The following is an 18,111-nucleotide window of genomic DNA, read 5'->3' as shown; positions in this document are numbered from 1 at the left end:
TGGTATAGCATCTGCCTGCCAAGCAGGAGACACCGGTTCGATTTCTGGGTTGGGAAGATCCCCTGGAGAAGGAAAGGGCAACACACTCCAGCATTCTTGCCTGGGAAGAAGAGGAGCCTGGTGGGCTATGGAATTGCAAAAAGTCAGACATGACTCAGTAACTAAACAACAACAAAGTTAATGAAGTGGTAGTGGGTGATCGGTAAATGAGTATTGCTGGTGCTATTTAGTCTCAGCTTTTGTGGATGTTGAAAATGTTTTATAATAAAAAGATATTAAAAATATATTCCTGTTAAATCAGAGTAAGCATAAGTTTAAATGGCTAGCCGCAACTAAATAAAAGGCAAATAAAATGTGGCTCTATTATGTGAAAGTCAAACATGATGATGACAATCTGGCTCATGTTTACGATTTTGTCTAAGGAACTTACAGTTTTTGGACTTAAATTCCACGTCTTAAAAGCTAGTCTATATAGTGAGATTATCTTCCAATGAATAAAATTTCGCCTATTGTGGGCAAGAGTGACTTTAATTCTGCCTATCATTTTGCTAAATAGCTTTGGCACTAGAGGGAGATTACATGATTAAAATATTCTTATAGTATGGCCATTTCATATTTCCCTTGGGACAAAATTTCCCTCACAGTCCAATGTGGAAACCCTCAGGATACAGCATAACATAGCATCTGCCACAGTCAGATCTGCGGAGAGGCAAGGCATGATTTATAAGACGAGTAGTGCTATAGAAGTGAGCCCCAAACTTGCAAAATCCAACCACGCAGAAGACAAAAGCAGGAAAAGTGATCAGAGTCTGAAATGTTGAGGCAATTTTGTTTTTCTGAGGGAAGAGAAATATATGAAAGACTTTCCAGGTGAGAGGGAACCTGAACTTTGAAGAGAGACTTGCACTTTTAAGAGCATAAAAATGAATTAAAAATGATGCTGGGGATGATGAACTTTCTGTCCAGTAAAGCCGGTTCCCCTACTTCATTCTGTCATAAACAGAGAGGGGCTGGAAAATAAAAAATTATAACTACATGGTAGGAAGGGGGTAAACATACGTGATCTCTGACTTTTCTTTCCTGAAGGATTTCTGCTTCTGGCCACCAAGTTGGCTAATTGCAGCCCAACAGGGATTGGCTTTAACCAAAAAAAGCATTTTGGCAACAAAGCTACAGAGCCTCTGGGGAGGCTTCCCAGGCTAGAAGACAAATAACCACTGCCATTAATGTGCACACAAAGGGCTGCATTTTAATAAAAGTGGTCATGACCCAAGATGAGAAATAGTCTGCAAATTTGGGGCAAAAGAATCTGGTTAAGCATGGAAATAGCCAGATCATGTTAAGAAATTTTCCTTGCACATCTTTATCAAGGAAATATACATGATGTAACGTATCCTAACTGAGGATGCTCTGTTAATTCAGTGCTCAAATTTGTACTGGATGATTTTAAGAACCTTTTTTCCTGAGGCAGAATTTTTGTTTTTTCAGAAAAACAAAGTCTCAATGTACGGGGATACAGAATTCATTTGAGATATTTAAAAATGAAAATTCATAGCATCTTGCTATGGCTATTATCTTACCACACTGGACCTGCATATAACAAGCATTACAGCCTGGGTAGAAAAAAATTGTCTAGGTGTTTCCAAGGCAAGCCAAACCTGGCCTGCCAAGGACCAAATTTCTAGATAAGCTATCATTTTTTAGATTTAAAAAATTCCCCCTTTTTGTGGTCCCAGCTTGACATAGTACAGAGGATACCAAGGATCCAGGTTAGGCATACTTTGAGGTACCTACATCAAAAATCCTGAATACTTTGTAAACCGTGCAAAGAAAACAGGTTCACTAGGTGGTCTCGAGGCTGACATGCTAAAGTTGTTAACGATAATTGTACATCAAGTTTTCATAAATATCTTTTATTTCAGCCAAGATCTCAAAAACAATAAAACCAAAATTGTACCAGAATGTATCAGCAACAATTATCCCTCTCAGGAAGTCTGTGAGATTCCAAAGTGACTAAGTGTGAGCACAGCTTTGTGCAAGGGAGCAATCATGCTGCTGGGGGTCCTCTGGAGGTGGACGTCTAGAGGTGGGATGAGGGAAGAATCCAAATCTGGGATCTTGAGCTGCTTTAAGACATGGTCACCACTTGGGCTGGAAAATTCAGATGCCAGTTCCAGAGATAAAGCTGTTTAAAAATGGTCTGAGTTGAAGTTTAGCCATAGGTTTGGAATTCTAGGAAGACGGTAGTTGTGTTTGTGACCCTGATCTCTGAATTATCATAAAGAGTGCGATTTGGTTGGGCAACAGGACTGAAAAGAAGGACGGCAGCAGAAAAGACAGTAGTTGGTCAGGAATGTCAAGCAGCCACATTCCACGTCCTTATGCATTGCAGATGTGGCCAGCTGTGAGCAAACCATGTTCTTTTCAGCCATCTTTATCAGCTGATGCTCTAAGTCTTCTTTATTTTTTATCTTTTGGCTGCGCTACACAGCACGTGAGGTCTTAGTTCCCTGACCAGGGATGGAACCCGTGTCCCCTACATTGGAAGTTCAGAGTCATAACCACTGGACTGCCAGGAAAGTCCCTCTAAATCTTGATTTAAGGATCAGTGGAGACCAAGCAGTGGCAAGGGTTTTATAATTAGTTTCCTTCTAATGCCAATTTTACCACAAAATGGATACAAATAAACTAAGCCACCAATGGAGAACCATGAAAAACTCGTGATACCTGTAATAGCTATTATAGTTGTAAACTGTTAAGACGACTCTATCATTGAAACGTATGTCACTTGCTTTGATATAAGGCAGTAGCTTAACGGAGAAGGCAATGGCACCCCACTCCAGTACTCTTGCCTGGAAAATCCCATGGATGGAGGAGCCTGGTAGGCTGCAGTCCATGGGGTCGCTGAGTTGGACATGACTGAGTGACTTCACTTTCACATTTCACTTTCATGCATTGGAGAAGGAAATGGCAACCCACTCCAGTGTTCTTGCCTGGAGAATCCCAGGGACGGGGGAGCCTGGTGGGCTGCCGTCTATGGGGTCGTACAGAGTCGGACACGACTGAAGTGACTTAGCAGTAGCAGTAGCTTAAAGAAATGATGACGTACCTGTCTACAGCATCTAAAGACATCCTGTATCATTAAGATTGATGAGCAATCAATCAATCAATCAGTCTGTGGTCTACCCTGAGTACTGTAGACTATGTACCATAATGTTTTGCCCTCAGCAGATAAAGAACAAATGTCCATTGACAAGTGCCAGTATACCATTTCCCCTGTTCAAGTGAATGAAATTACACCCACTATATTCTAACTTCACCCTGACCCAAACTTCAATTTATAGAGAATTAAGCACGTCTGTGTGTTGAAACAAGTACAACTCTTTGTGTTACAGGAAGATGAAAGCAGAGACTAATTCAGTAGCCTGTACTTAATACTTAGAAATCATATGGAAATACTTTGGAGGTACCATTTTCAGACACAGAACTTATTTTTAAATCAATTTTAAGGAGCCCAAGATTAATGTTTAAAAACAAAAGAGAACATGAACAGCTATGGCTGTCTATATGCTGCTAATTCCAGCAGCTAGAGAGGAATTCCACCAGATGTCAAACAGGATGTCTCTGGATTAGAGACGAGCAAAAGGCCTTGCTGTTTGTAGCTGGCTGCTTTGGAAGAACCCATCTGTGACTCTCCCATTTAATGGGCCTCTGGTCTTACCTATCAGAGTACCCCTTTTCCTTGAGGAAAAGACTAGTAATAAATACTTAAGTAGAGCATATTATCTAATATCCTTTATTATCATCCCAGAAATTTTCTATAAATACAAACGTCTTATTGAAGTGAAGGTCTGTCAATAGTGACTCAATACTGATTTACTGAATGAGGACGACCTTGAACTTAACCTTCACTTGTTGCTTTTCCATCTCAGAAACTTAGGACATTGATTAAGCCCCACTGGTGATTAACTTAGTGACTAATTAAAAGGAGGCCCGCCGGGGTTAGCACATAAGGCTATGACATAAGCATTTGGGCATCCTAAAGCCTTTAACTGGGCCAACGTTAAGACCTAATTACCTCTACAAACTCTACCCCACAGCCTAGATCTGGAAAAATCAGGTGGGAAGACAGAAAAAAAAAGAAAAAAAAAAGGGAGATGAGCACTCATAACACACCACATGCCATTCCTTCTGCAGCTATTCCTAGCCAGCACATGGGAAAGACTTTATTTGTCAGCTCGTTTCACTTTTCCTTGATCGTCAACTTTCTTAATGGCTGCTTGGATAGCCTCTTGGTCGCCCAGGAACTGGTGAGGCCCAACAGTATGCAGGTTCTCGTCCAGTTCCAGGAGAATGGGGACCCCAGTAGGAAGAGTAATGTTGATAATTTCTTCATCCGAGATACCTGGAGATCAAGAGGGGAAGAAACAAGGTGTTAAAGACAACCCAGGAGGAAGCTCTGGTTACATATTTAAGTGCACATTTACTTAGTCCCACATTAACTGTGTGTTTGGAACCATGCCAGATACTGAAGGATTCCAGCTATGGTCACTGGAAGCCAAGGACATCCCAGAAGATTTAAAAAAAAAAAAAAAAAAAGAAAGAAAGAAAGATGAGACAGAAATTTACATTACATCAAATCTTAGGAAAATATGTTTGGGGGCAACCTGTTGCTGGTTGTTTCCTAACTAAATGATTGACAGGTCTCGTCCTCTTGCCCTTTAACATTCCAACTGCTGGGAGAGCAAGGTGTGTGTGGGATGTGAGTTTCCAGACCAGAGATTAAACCCACAGCCTTGGCAATGAAAACATGGAGTCCTTAGCCACTGGACCACCAGGGAATTCCATCAGATCTTTTTTAAGTAACCTGAATCATAGGTTGTTCAACTTTGACCAGAAGAGCTGGAGTTGTAGCAAGGGCAGTAGCAGCTGTGGTGGTTATAGGTTTGTTTTTTTGTTTTTTTAATGAGTGCTTTAAACGATAAATAGCTAATGTACATTCCACATGCCAGATACTTTTCGAAGTACTTTATGTGTGTTAACTTGTTTAATCAGATATGCACTATTATTTTTCCATGTAACAATTTTGACACAGAGAGGTTAAGCAAACAATTCAAGATCACACAGGCTGTAAACAAAGCCTGGATTTAAACCTAGGTGTCTGTAATTAGTATACAATGTTTTTCAAGTTTTTCTGATTCAAAATGGACAAAGAGAAGAGAGGAGACCTGAAGAAATGGAGTTAAGCTAATTAAAAGGTAACTGAAAGTGTTCAAATTATCTGCTTTAAAAACAGACATTTATTATATAGACTTCTAAACTCTAACCATATGCTTCTGTGCTATATTAACAGAAAGGACGTAGGGAGAGCAAGTTCTGAGGCAAGTTCAAGGGTCCTCCTTTACTTGGAAGGTGAGAATGGCAGAATAAGTTAGTGGCAGTTAGTTATCAATGCACTCGGTCGTTTTTATTAACCAATGGTCATAACTCGGAGGCCCTCTCTGGGCCTCCACTGCCTCTGTCTAATTAAAAAAAGAAACACACACTCTTCTCTACCACCATCACACAGGGTGTGAGGTAGAAGGAACAGACTTCAAAAGAGAAACATGACGAAGGACAGCACAAAAAGTATTTCTTCTTTCTCCACTAGGAATTCTCTTCTAGGTTGAAGATTTAAAGAGTAGGCTACTAACACATTATTTTGCCCTGCGAAGCCCCCACCCTCACACTGCAACCCTACCTAAGATTACCACTCCAAACTATAGCTGGCAAGAACAAATAAATTCAGACCAGACAGCCAGCTGTTTAGCTGGGAGATGACTGCCTTGGATTTTAAGAGCCCTCAGGCTCCGTCAGGTCAGATCTGTCAGCTGGACGCACAGCAGCTGCCGTACGCAACCCCTGGAGACAGAGCAGAATGCAACATGACGTGGTTTAGAGCCAGGTGACCGCTAAGGATATAGAGACACTGAAATCCTAATACATTGTAAATTAAGAGTATAAGAAGATCCTGTGGAATTTTTGGAAAACAGTCTGGCAATTCTTCAAACAGGTAAACCCAGAATTACCATGGGACCCAGCAATTTTGCTCCTAGGTACACACCCAAGAGAAATGCAAACATATGTCCACACAAAAACCCATATCCGAACCCTCAGAGCAGCATCATTCATAACAGATAAAAGATGGAAACAGCCTAAAAGCCCACCAACTGATGAATGGATGAATTAAATGTGGTAGATCCAGATAATAGATTATTATTTGGTAATAAAAAGGAATGAAGTGCTGCTGCTGCTGCTGCTAAGTCACTCCAGTCATGTCCGACTCTGTGCGACCCCACATACGGCAGCCCACCAGGCTCCCCCATCCCTAGGATTCTCTAGGCAAGAACACTGGAGTGGGTTGCCATTTCCTTATCCAATGCATGAAAGTGAAAAGTGAAAGTGAAGTCGCTCAGTTGTGTCCGACTCGTAGCGACCCCATGGACTGCAGCCTGCCAGGCTCCTCCATCCATGGGATTTTCCAGGCAAGAGTACTGGAGTGGGGTGCCATTGCCTTCTCTGGAATGAAGTGCTGATACATGCTAAACATTGATGACCCCTGGAAACAGTATGCTAAGTGAAAGAAGCCCGTCACAAAGGAGTATATACTGCATGGTTCCATTTATACCAAATGGTGCCTTCCCAAGATGGTTCAGCAGATAAAGAATCCGCCTTCCAATGCAGGAGACACAGGAGACGTGGGTTTGATCCCTGGGTCAAAAAGATCCTCTGGAAGAGGCCATGGCAACCCACTCCAGTATCCTTGCCTGGAGAATCCCGTAGGCAGAGAAGCCAGGTAGGCTACAATCCAAACGATCACAAAGAGTCGGACACAGCTGAACAACTAAGCACGCATGAGAGCCAGAACTGGCAAATCTAACAGTGACGTAAATAGATGTGTGGTTGCTTAGGGCCAGAGGTGATGGGAGGACTGTGCAGTGACAGCCAGGAATGGGGTGTTTTTTTTTTTTTTTTGAGGGTAATGAAAATGTTCTGAAATTGACTGTGCTAATAGATGGACAACTCTGTAAATAAACAACTCTGTGAAAAGCCACTGAATTATATACTTTAAATGGATGAACTGTATGGCATGTGAATTATATCTCTAGAAAGATGTTTGAAAAACTACTGAACAGATCCAGAGAAGTTTATGGTTCAAATCACAAGACAGTTAAGGTAGTAAAATTGGACTTTTAAAAAAATTCCAAATTCCAGGACTTCAGCTCTGGTCATCTGATTCGTCGATGGCTATTTCCACCTCAGTACTAGGAGAGAGGAGAATGTTTATGTCCGTGTTCTGCCCTTGTGAAGGGCTGGGTGCTAACTGGACTCCAGAACCTAGAGGTCTCATGTTTTCAAGACTAGTACAGGGATGAACGGGCTTCGCCTGCGGCTCAGCAGTAAAGCATCCACCTGCAGTGCAGTAGACCAGGGCTCGATCCCTGGGTTGGGAAGATCCCCTGGAGAAGGAAATGGCAATCACTCTAGTATTCTTGCCTGGGAAATCCCATGGACAGAGGAGGCTGGCACGCTACAGTCCATGGGGTTGCAAAAGAGTAGGACATAACTTGATGACTAAACAACAATAACAGGGATGAACTGACTTGTCTGATCCCCTTGAAATAGCTAACACAGGGGGATTATCATGGGCCAGGGTTAGGGGTTATGATGTGACCTCAGAGAAAATCCTAGGTCTTTGGCAAGGGTCAAGGGGCACACATGGAACTCATCTGACCATGGCCTCAAAACTAACCAGGTGTAACAAGTGTTATTTTTAAGAGCGTTACTCTCAAGCTCATGCTTATGGCTTAGATAACAACCCGGCTTTGTGTGGGACCAAATGAAAGAGCAAAGTAAACAAAGGCCACAAGAACTATAATATTTCACCTATAAAGAAAGGAGAGTTCAACAAAAATAGAAATATTTCCAATAAATAAAGTTGACATTCCACTTTAATGACTACTCAAGCCATTCACAGAGCAGACTAATTACTTACAAATATTTAAAATACTTAGACCGCTTAATAATCAGTCAACAGACTTAGTGACTGACATTTTAAAAAAGCAAATTAGGAAAAACCACAATGAAGCCATTACTCATTACTCAATTTTGGCATAAGTCACATTCTTTATCCTAAGAGAGTTAAGCAAGCAGAACTCCTAAGGCTAAAAAATGCATCTGCATTGGATTAAATCAAACTAAATCAATACTATATTATGCAATATCATATTACAAATGCATTAACCGGAACATCATATGAAAGTTATAATGAGTGGCCAGATATCACATCCTCCATCTGATAATGGGTTTAGATTGTTTTAAACGGCATCTAAGAATGTTCTGAAGGGAAATATCTAATCCTGCATCAACCCCTTCTCCGACTCCCGACTGTTGTCTTTAATTCTTGAATCTTCCACGTAGGAGCATCTGAAAGTTAACTGCAATCCATTTTAATGACTGGGATATTTCAACTAAGAAACAATGAAAGTTTGATGGTAAGTCAAAGGAGTAACTCAAAGCCAATATGGGAAGAAATCTAAACAGCTTACTTCTCTGCACACAGGACCGACTTCAAAAAATCAAGACTGTATCTACAATGATTCCCCTGACCACTGAGCAGGAACAGGAACCATGGACAGTCATGAAGATCCCCACACAGATATACAGCACTACCCCTCTGCCTTCTATCAGCGGTGGCTGAGCAAATACTCACTTCTCCCACCAGGATTGTAAGACAATGTTTTAGCCACTCTTGTGATGCTCATGCTTTTGAATGGGGCCTTATGCAAGAATTTAGCAATGTTTGTTCAACTGTAAGGAATTTTATCATGTGTTGGCTGCTAGAATCCAGAAATTTTTTTAGCTTAATGATCTGATATTACAACTATATGAATTAAGTAAAGGCTGTTAGGAATAGAATGTTAACAAAAACTCTAAGACATATAGTCTGTACATATAGTCCTCAGAGGACTATGTCGGAGGTACAGTACCGGCCAAATTTCAGGAGATCGAAACGGAGACTCACAGTGTGCCTCAGAAGTACAGACTTTGCATGTCCAAGTCCAGGTGCTGCATCCTTGTACCAAGAATATACGGCACCTGACTTAATGGACCCTTGGCACATGGCCGAAATGAATGAACCTGAACTCTCTAAGCTTTCAAATTAAATCTAGTCCCTTACTGTTGAAGCTCTCACTAAAGATTGTGATTCCTTTATTACCTTTTTAAGGAAAAAAAAGAGACGGTCAAAAAGGTTGAAGAAAAAGTCATTTGTATTTAGTGCACGAACAGCAAACAACTGAAATTAAATTTGTCTTCTATATATTTTCTTTGGTTTTCTCCAAAGTGTTTGCCCAAAATCTTTGAATATCAGGAAACAAGAGAAAAGATGTTTAGGGAGACAGATCTATACAGGACAACGTGCATGTACGTGCTCAGCTGCTTCAGTTGTGTCTGACTCTTTGTGACCTCGTGGACTGTAGCCTGCCAGGCTCCTCTGTCCATGGGATTTCCCAGGCAAGAATACTGAAGTGAGTTGCCATGTCCCCCTCTAGGAGATCTTCCTGACCCAGAGATCGAACCCATGTCTCTTGTGTCTCCTGCATTGGCAAGTGGGTTTTTTAGCATTAGCGCTACCTGGGAAGCCCTGGGAAACCCCAATTACATGATGCATATTTTTGGGAATTAGATAAAGAGGGCAAAACTCCGATCAAATTATACAAATGTGAGGTGCCAGCCGTGCCCTGCTTCCTTTTCCCAATCACATCAGTCACAATTAAAACCCCACTGACGGGGACTTGTGATGCGAGTTCTGTATTCTTCTATTGCCAAAATAAGAGCTGACACAAGATTCTGAATTTCATATATGTTCCACCTACTTTTAATTTTATTTCTTTTAGGTTTGAATGCTATCCATGTACAACTTAAAAGACTGGCCAGGGGAGAATTAGAAATTGGTTATTTGAGTAGTGTAACATGATGATAACATAACAGCCTCTGATTTAGAATAAGGCAGAGAGTAGAATCCATCCTACATCTAATGTTATAGTTAAATACTTTACAATTTTAAAAAAGGAAAGTTTCTATAAATCAATAAGAGAAAGCGTAACCATACCGCTAGATAAGCATTTGCTTCACAGAAGAGAGGCCTGACTTTGCTACTTCTGAAAATATCCCATGAAATGCCAAAGGTGATTGGTCAGTCCCTGTCCCCACAGCAAGTCCCAGCTGACCTTTCCTCCTTAAGTCTCTAATTTCACTTCTTTGCCTTGTTACGTGTGCAGCTGCCCACAGTTCTTCAGTGGGGCAAGCCTATCTTGCATGCCACTTTTACTCCAAACTTGGAACTGCCTAGTCCTTTCTTGAACCCAGACTAAACAATCCACTTCCGCTGGTAACATGCAGACTACATCCAATGCTTCAGTTCACTACCTCGCTTCTCCTCCAATGTGGGCCTTCAGGAAACAAACAGGAAGTGGCTCTGCCAACCACAGAGAAAGAAACACACACCCGTCTGGAATGCGAAGGAACAGGGAGCTATTAGATACTAAGCCTGGGCTAGGAGTCATCGTGGTAGTAGCTGGTGAGAGGTGGGCCCTGCTGTAATCTCGACTTCTTAGTACAGCATGGGTAGTTGTTTATGCTGTTAAAAATCAATAAAGCAGTCCTTCATGTAGAGGTTTTCTTACTATATAGTATTTCATATATTTAAGTCTTCTTTCTTTTGAAGGAATTAAGAACTACTATAAAGTTCAAAGTAAAGCAGTCCATGTCACTATACCAAACAGAAAGCCTTTGCACAGAGAAGGAAACTATCAACAAACCAAAGGCCAGCATTCTGAATGGGGAAAGATACCTGCAAAGTGATACATCCGATAAGGGGTTCATATCCAAAGTAGACAAGGAATTCAAACAATTCAGCATTAAAAAAAAAAAAAAAAAAGGCAACCTGATTAAAAAATGGGCAGAGGACCTGAATAGATGTTTCCCAAAGGAGAAATGCAGATGGCCAACAGACACATAAAAAGACGCTCAGCTGTACTAAACATCAGGGAAATGCAAACTAGAACCACAGTGAGATACTACTTCATTCCTCTCAGAGTGGCTATCATCAGAAAGGCAACAAATAACCACTTCTGGCAAAGATGGAGAAAAGGGGACCCTGTGCACTGTTGGCAGGACTGTAAATTGGTGCAGCCATTATGGAAAGCAATATGCAGGTTTTTCAAAACATTAAAAATAGAGCCACTATGCTGCTGCTGCTGCTGCTAAGTCACTTCAGTAGTATCCGACTCTGTGCGACCCCATAGACGGCAGCCCACCAGGCTCCCCTGTCCCTGGGATTCTCCAGACAAGAACACTGGAGTGGGTTGCTCTAGTAATTTCACTTCTGGGTATTTATCCAAAGAAAACAAAAACACTAATTCAAAAAAAAAAAAAATACACGCAAACCAATGTTCACTGGAACATTATTTATAATAGTCAAGAAATGGAAGCAACCTAACTATTCATTGATAAATTAATGGATAAACAAGATGTGGTGCATATACACAATGACACATTACTCAGTAATAAAAAAGATGGCTTGCCATTTGTGACAATACGGATGGATCTAGAGGGTATTACGCTAAGTGAAATCAGGCAGAGAAAGACAAATACCATGTGATCTCACATGTGAAATCTAAAAAACAAAACAAACAAAACAAATGAAAACAATCAATGATTGTTCAAATGAAAATTTAAAAACATGACTTACAGGCTTCCCTGGTGGCTCAGTGGTAGAGTCCACCTGCCAGTGCAGGAGACATGGGTTCAATCCCTGGTCTGGGAAGATCCCACATGCAGTGGAAAAACTAACGCCATGCATCACAACTGAGCCCACGTGCTGCAGCTCCTGAAGCCCACGCACCCCTGGGCCTGTGTTCTGCAACAGGAGACGCAGCGCAATGAGAAACCCACACACTGCAACTGGGGAGCAGCCCCCTCTCGCACAACTAAAGAAAAGCCCATGTAGCAGCAAAGACCCCGCACAGCCAAAAATACATTTTAAAAATTAAAAAAAACATGACTTGGCTATACTAAATAGCAGAGTAAGACATAGAAACAAAGCAAAACAAAATAGCAAACCACAGTTTTCCAGTAAGTTCAAACACTTGTTCTAATTCCTACCAGAAACATGTATGCAAAATGCCCAGAACTGTGTTTAGCGCACAGAATGCACTCAAAAAAGGTCCATCTCATATAGCTGTACCAGGGAGTGTCATTCACAGACCACAATGTAAAACCATAATAATGTAAGACTCAATTAGTTGCATGAAATTACCTTTTTATACTTTACTTGCCAAAGATACTCAAGTCAGCTTCTCACAACAGTATTCCAAACAGAACAGATCAAGGGAAGGGCTACTTTTCAGGAAAAAAATTAAAAGAGGTCAGGTGGTAAGTATCCTGTGGACAGAGGAGCCTGGTGGGCTGCCGTCTACGAGGTTGTACAGAGTTGGACACAACTGAAGCGACTTAGCAGCAGCAGCAGGTGGTAAGAGGAGACTTACTGAACTGGGTTTGGGCTTTGTTCACTTATCATGGTCATGGCTAAGCCGTGAGGTCTGTCTGGGTTTTACTTTAATTCAACAGCACCTGCCTTCTTTCCCACAGGCAGGATTTGACCGACTTTAGGACAGAATCAGGAGAAGGAAATGGCAACCCACTCCAGTATTCTTGCCTAGAGAATCCTGTGGACAGAGGAGCCTAGAGGGCTGCTGTCCATGGGGTCACACAGAGTCGGACACAACTGAGCGACTTCACTTTCACTTTTCACTTTCATGCATTGGAGAAGGAAATGGCAACCCACTCCAGTGTTCTTGCCTGGAGAATCCCAGGAATGGGGGAGCCTGGTGGGCTTCCGTCTATGGGGTCACACAGAGTTGGACATGACTGAAGCGACTTAGCACCAAATATTTGAGAAACAAAATAACATCTTAGGAACTTTCTCCATTATCGGGGTATGTACAATCTAGAGTAGATGAGTAACACATGTATATTGTTAGTCAAAAGATCTTAAGGCCCTTGGAGACTTCAGGGCAGACCAATTTCCCAATTAGTTCCGTGACTGGCTTATCCCTCTTTCCAATCCAAAGTTACAATCAGGTATTTCTATAAGACAGTATGCTGTCATCGATTCTCTCAGTTACCGTACTCTGCCCAACAGAAGGCAAGATGCTTTAAGTGTGTCAAACAATTTAAGAACAGTATGGGGGAAAACTGCCCACTTCCTTGAAAGATCCTGTTTGAAGGGGAGAATTTTACATAAACATATCTAGAAAACAGGACTAGGAATCAGATCAGTCTACAACAACATTCATTTTTACCTCTGTGACCAATGCAAAGAATTTAGCAACTTTTGTACTTATAGGGAATATGGAATTGGGTCACACCCATTTCAAAGATTCATTCTTAATACAGGTGAATAACCTTTATAATAAGATGACCATATAATTTATCATCCAAGATGGGGCACTTTAGAAAGTGAAAGGAGATGCTGTGAATAACTGTACTAGGGTAATAGACATTAGTCAAAAACAGGGGGATGTATAGTAATATAAATTCACAGAAAAAATAAATGAGCAATTAAGATGGCAAATTTTATGATTTTTCAAAAAAATATCTTCACTGTTGCGTGAGGGCTTTCTCTAGTTGCAGCAAGTGGGACCTACTCTCTAGGTTTGGTGCACACACTTCTCATTGTGGTGGCTTCTCTTGTTGCAGAGCACAGGCTCTAGGCACATGGGCTCAGCAGTTGTGGTGCATGGGCTTAGTTGCCCCCACCACATGTGGAATCTTCCTGGGCCAGGGATTGAACCCATGTCCCCTCCACTGGCAGGCAGATTCTTAACCACTGGACCACCAGGGAAGTCCTTTACATTTTTTTAACACAATAAACACATATAAACACAAATAAATTGGCCAGTCATCTTTTTCTATTAGAAAAATCTTGTATTTTCCCCTTAAAGTAAGGGGGTGTGTGCCTCTTGCTCAGTCATGCCTGAGTCTCTGCAATCCCATGGACTGTAGACCACCAGACTCCTCTGCCTATTGAGTTTTCCAGGCAAGAATACTGGAGCGGGTTTGCCACTTTCTACTCTAGGGGATCTTCCTGACTCACAGATTGAACCCTCATCTCCTATATCTCCTGCATTGGCAGGCGAATTCTTTACCATTGTGCCCCTTGGGAAACCCTTTAAATAAGCGAGATTCACTTAATTTTTGGAATCTTGGAAAGTCAGTATCTGAATTCAATTTGTTGTTGCTCAGGAGCTCAGTTGTGTCCGCCTCTGTGACCCCACAGGCTGCAGCACGCCAGGCTTCCCCGTCCTGCACCACCTCCGGGAGCTTGCTCAAACTCATGTCCACTGAGTTGGTGATGCCATCAAACCACCTTGTCCTCTGTCATCCCCTTCTCCTGCCTTCTATCTTTCCCAGAATCAAGATATTTTCCAAATTCAATAGAATGTTTTTTTTTTTTAGATTGAGAATTTATCAAGTACCACATGAAAATTAGGTTTCCTTACCTTCCAAGAAGATCCACTAGCAAAGCAGGAGACCCTGGTTAGATCTCTGGGTTGGGAAGAACCCTTGGAGAAAACAATGTCTACCCACTCCAGTATTCTTGCCTGGAGAATTCCATGGACAGAGGAGCCTGGAAAACTATAGTCCATGGGGCCACAAAGAGTTGGACATGACTGAAGCGACTAACACGACACATGTAGCCTTCATACATGAACTCATGAAGGTTAATGACATATAAAATAACTAATGTTGGTATTCCTATTCCAGTGAGCATACACATCTACAATAAATTTTTTAAAGGGCTATGATCTCACTAAATTATCAGAAATGACATGGAAGAAATAAACACTTTCTTCTGATCTTTAAAAAGTGACTTATGCTTAATTCTTGGAGCTGTGGCATAGAATACTTGGATCTTATTTTTCAATATACACTGTAACAAGAAAAAAATATATATACACTATAAGAGAAATTTTAGTAGAGGGAATTAGCATTTAGAGGATTCCTAAAACAAGAGATAACAAATAATTTATGATGTGATCCTAAAATCTAGTCCAGTCTATTTCCAGCACATGAAGTCATTTTCTTCCATGTTAGGCATGGAAGTTACTACAGGGAATCTTAGCAACAGCAAAGAACCTTGATGAATCTTAACAACAGTACCACCAGGGGGTACTATAGACCAAAAGGGAACAAAGTTGTTCTCCTCCCAAAGATCAGGGAGCCAAGATCACAAACCATTCTTAAGACTTCCTCTGATTCATGTCAATGTATGGCAAAAACCACCATAACAATGTAAAGTAATTAGACTCCAATTAAAATAAATAATTAAATTAACAAAAAAAAAGACTTCCTATGGACAAACTGCAATCTTCACTCTTTTGCTTCCCCAGCTATTGGCTTGTGCCTAATGGTATATTCTGGTTTTTCTGCCAATTTTTTCCCCCTGAATGCCTGCCATACTTCCTGGTTACCAACCCTACCATTTCTACCTTCCCTATCTCCCTTCCATATACCTCCCTTCTCTTCTCCTGCAGACACCTGCCAGCCTTATACCGTTCTCTACACATACCTTCAATTCTTTGTATAACTGACCTCTTTGAGCATGAACACTGCTGTTTTAAATCAGTTATTCCCCAAATGAAAACATTTTTTATACAGCCTGTTTACAGTGATAGGGATAGGAGTTAAAATTTAAAGTTGCTCCTACTTCATTAATCTCTGAAAGGTAAGTTCAGTTCAATTCAGTAGCTCAGTCGTGTCCAACTCTTTGTGACCCCATGAATCGCAGCACGCCAGGCCTCCCTGTCCATCACCATCTCCCAGAGTTCACTCAAACTCACATCCATTGAGTTGGTGATGCCATCCAGCCATCTCATCCTCTGTCATTCCCTTCTCCACCTGCCCCCAATCCCTCCCAGCATAAGAGTCTTTTCCAATGAGTCAACTCTTCGCATGGGGTGGCCAAAGTACTGGAGTTTCAGCTTTAGCATCATTCCTTCCAAAGAAATCCCAGGGCTGATCTCCTCTAGAATGGACTGGTTGGATCTCCTTGCAGTCCAAGGGACTCTCAACAGTCTTCTCCAACACCACAGTTCAAAGGCATCAATTCTTCAGTGCTCAGCTTTCTTCACAGTTCAACTCTCACATCCATACATGACCACAGGAAAAACCATAGCCTTGACTAGACGGACCTTTGTTGGCAAAGTAATGTCTCTGCTTTTCAATATGCTATCTAGGTTGGTCATAACTTTCCTTCCAAGGAGCAAGCATCTTTTAATTTCATGGCTGTAGTCACCATCTGCAGTGATTTTGGAGCCCCAAAAAATAAAGTCTGACACTGTTTCCACTGAAAGGTAAGTTAGTTCCATACAATCCATATTAAAGGAAGAAAGACCTTCACAAGAAAAGTTAACTGAAGCCTAAGAACAAATGCCCACTAATTTCTCACTCAGTCGTGTCTGGACTCTTTGTGACCCCATGGACTGTCGCCCACCAGGCTCCTCTGTCCATGGGGATTCTGCAGGTAAGAATACTGGAATGGGTTGCCATTCCCTTCTCCAGGGAATCTTCCCAACCCAGGGATTGAACCCAGGTCTCTTGCATTGCAGGTGGATTCTTTACCATCTGAGACACCAGGGAAGCCTCAGTAATGCCTATAAATCCATTTCTGCCCCAATGGTCAAAGCCGTGTTTTAATTTTTTTATTTATTCTATACTCCACATCCATGCACTTCTCCTTTGTTACCTGTCACTTCCATGTATTTGCCCCTAACTACTGCTTTTCAGGGCTATATCAAATCCTCTCATTTTTAAATCTCATTGATTATTTTGTAGCTTTAGTAATTCACATACAACTGACCCATACAACTGACCCATGGAATGTATACAATGGCTTTTAGCATATTCAGAGTTGTGCAAACATCACCACAATCAGGTTTAGAATATTTTCAATACCCCAAAAAGAAACCCTGCATGTATAAGCAGTCACTCTTCACTCCACCCTTTTCCCCTCCAACTCAGTCCCAGGAGACAAACAATCTACTTTATGTCTATATAGATTTGCTTATCCTGGAGATTTTATACCAGTACAATCCTACAATATGTGATCCTTTGTGATTGCGGTCTTTCATGTAATAATGTTATTGAAGCTCATCCACATTATAGCATGTTCACTAGTTATTCTTTAATGCTGAATAATATTTAATTGTATGGACATACTACATATGTCATCTGTCCAGTCACCCACTGATGGGCATTTGGGTTGCTTCTACATTTTGTCTTTTATGAATAATGCTGCTTTGAAAGTTTGTGTACAAGTTTTTGTTTGGACATATGTTTTCATTTCTCTTAGGTATTGTTATGCACTTAACTGTATTTCCCCCAAAAACATATGTTGAAGGTAACCTCCAGCACCTCAGAATGTGATCTCACTTAGAAATGAGTTTTTATAGAGGTAATCATGTTAAAATGAGGTCACTGGGTTAGGCTCCAGTCCAATATTTTGGGTATCCTTATAAACAGGAAAATTTGGACAAGATGCAGAGACACACAGGTAGAACCCCAAGTGAAGATGGAGGGTTGCACTGATGCATCTACAAACCAGGAATGTTACGGATTTCTGGCAAACACCAGAAAATGCAAGAGGCAAGACAAGATTCTCTCCTACAGCCATTAGGGGGAGCAGGACCCTGCCAATACTTGATTTAGGACTTTCAGCTCCCAGGACTGTGAGACAATTATTATCTGTTTTTCTAAGCCACCCAGTTACCAGCCCTTTGTTACAGTCACCCTAGGAAATGAATACAGGAATGTATCTAGGGGTAGAACTGTTGGATCACTGTTTCACCATAAAGGAACTGCCAGATTGTTTTCTCAAAAAGCTGTATCATTTGGTTGTTTTCAATAAATTATTAGTGATTTCAAAACCTCCCTCAAATACAGTCAGCTCTTCTGTGTGTTACTTTGCCCTTGACAAGTAATTCTCTCTCCAACCCCACCAAGATG

The 18,111-nt window shown here is 41.3% G+C and overlaps 1 protein-coding gene and 1 long non-coding RNA gene across 3 annotated transcripts in view; one reads left to right on the top strand and one right to left on the bottom strand.

Moving 5' to 3' along the window:
* The window catches only part of LOC129659527 (uncharacterized), a 37,365-nt gene extending 28,653 nt beyond the window's left edge, over nt 1–8,712 (top strand). Inside the window, exon 3 of the long non-coding RNA XR_008718111.1 lies at nt 8,603–8,712. This is a non-coding gene — a long non-coding RNA (uncharacterized LOC129659527). The remainder of the gene's footprint in view (nt 1–8,602) is intronic.
* BPGM (bisphosphoglycerate mutase) overlaps nt 3,781–18,111 on the bottom strand; it is a 31,106-nt gene continuing 16,775 nt past the window's right edge. Inside the window, exons 3-4 of one of the 2 annotated variants that reach the window (XR_008718110.1) lie at nt 11,795–11,962; nt 4,181–4,405 (exon numbers count right to left, since the gene is read on the bottom strand). Coding sequence is in view for 1 of the 2 variants with exons in the window: in XM_055590972.1 (XP_055446947.1) it covers nt 4,227–4,405 (179 nt within the window). In the remaining variant the exon portion in view is untranslated. Of the gene's footprint in view, nt 4,406–11,794; nt 11,963–18,111 lie in introns of both variants that reach the window. The other variant, XM_055590972.1, reaches the window with a different exon arrangement.

The sequence above is a fragment of the Bubalus kerabau genome, chromosome 8 (genome assembly GCF_029407905.1).
Source record: "Bubalus kerabau isolate K-KA32 ecotype Philippines breed swamp buffalo chromosome 8, PCC_UOA_SB_1v2, whole genome shotgun sequence".
Classification (NCBI taxonomy): domain Eukaryota; kingdom Metazoa; phylum Chordata; class Mammalia; order Artiodactyla; family Bovidae; genus Bubalus; species Bubalus kerabau.
This window is presented reverse-complemented; position numbering and strand designations above follow the sequence as displayed.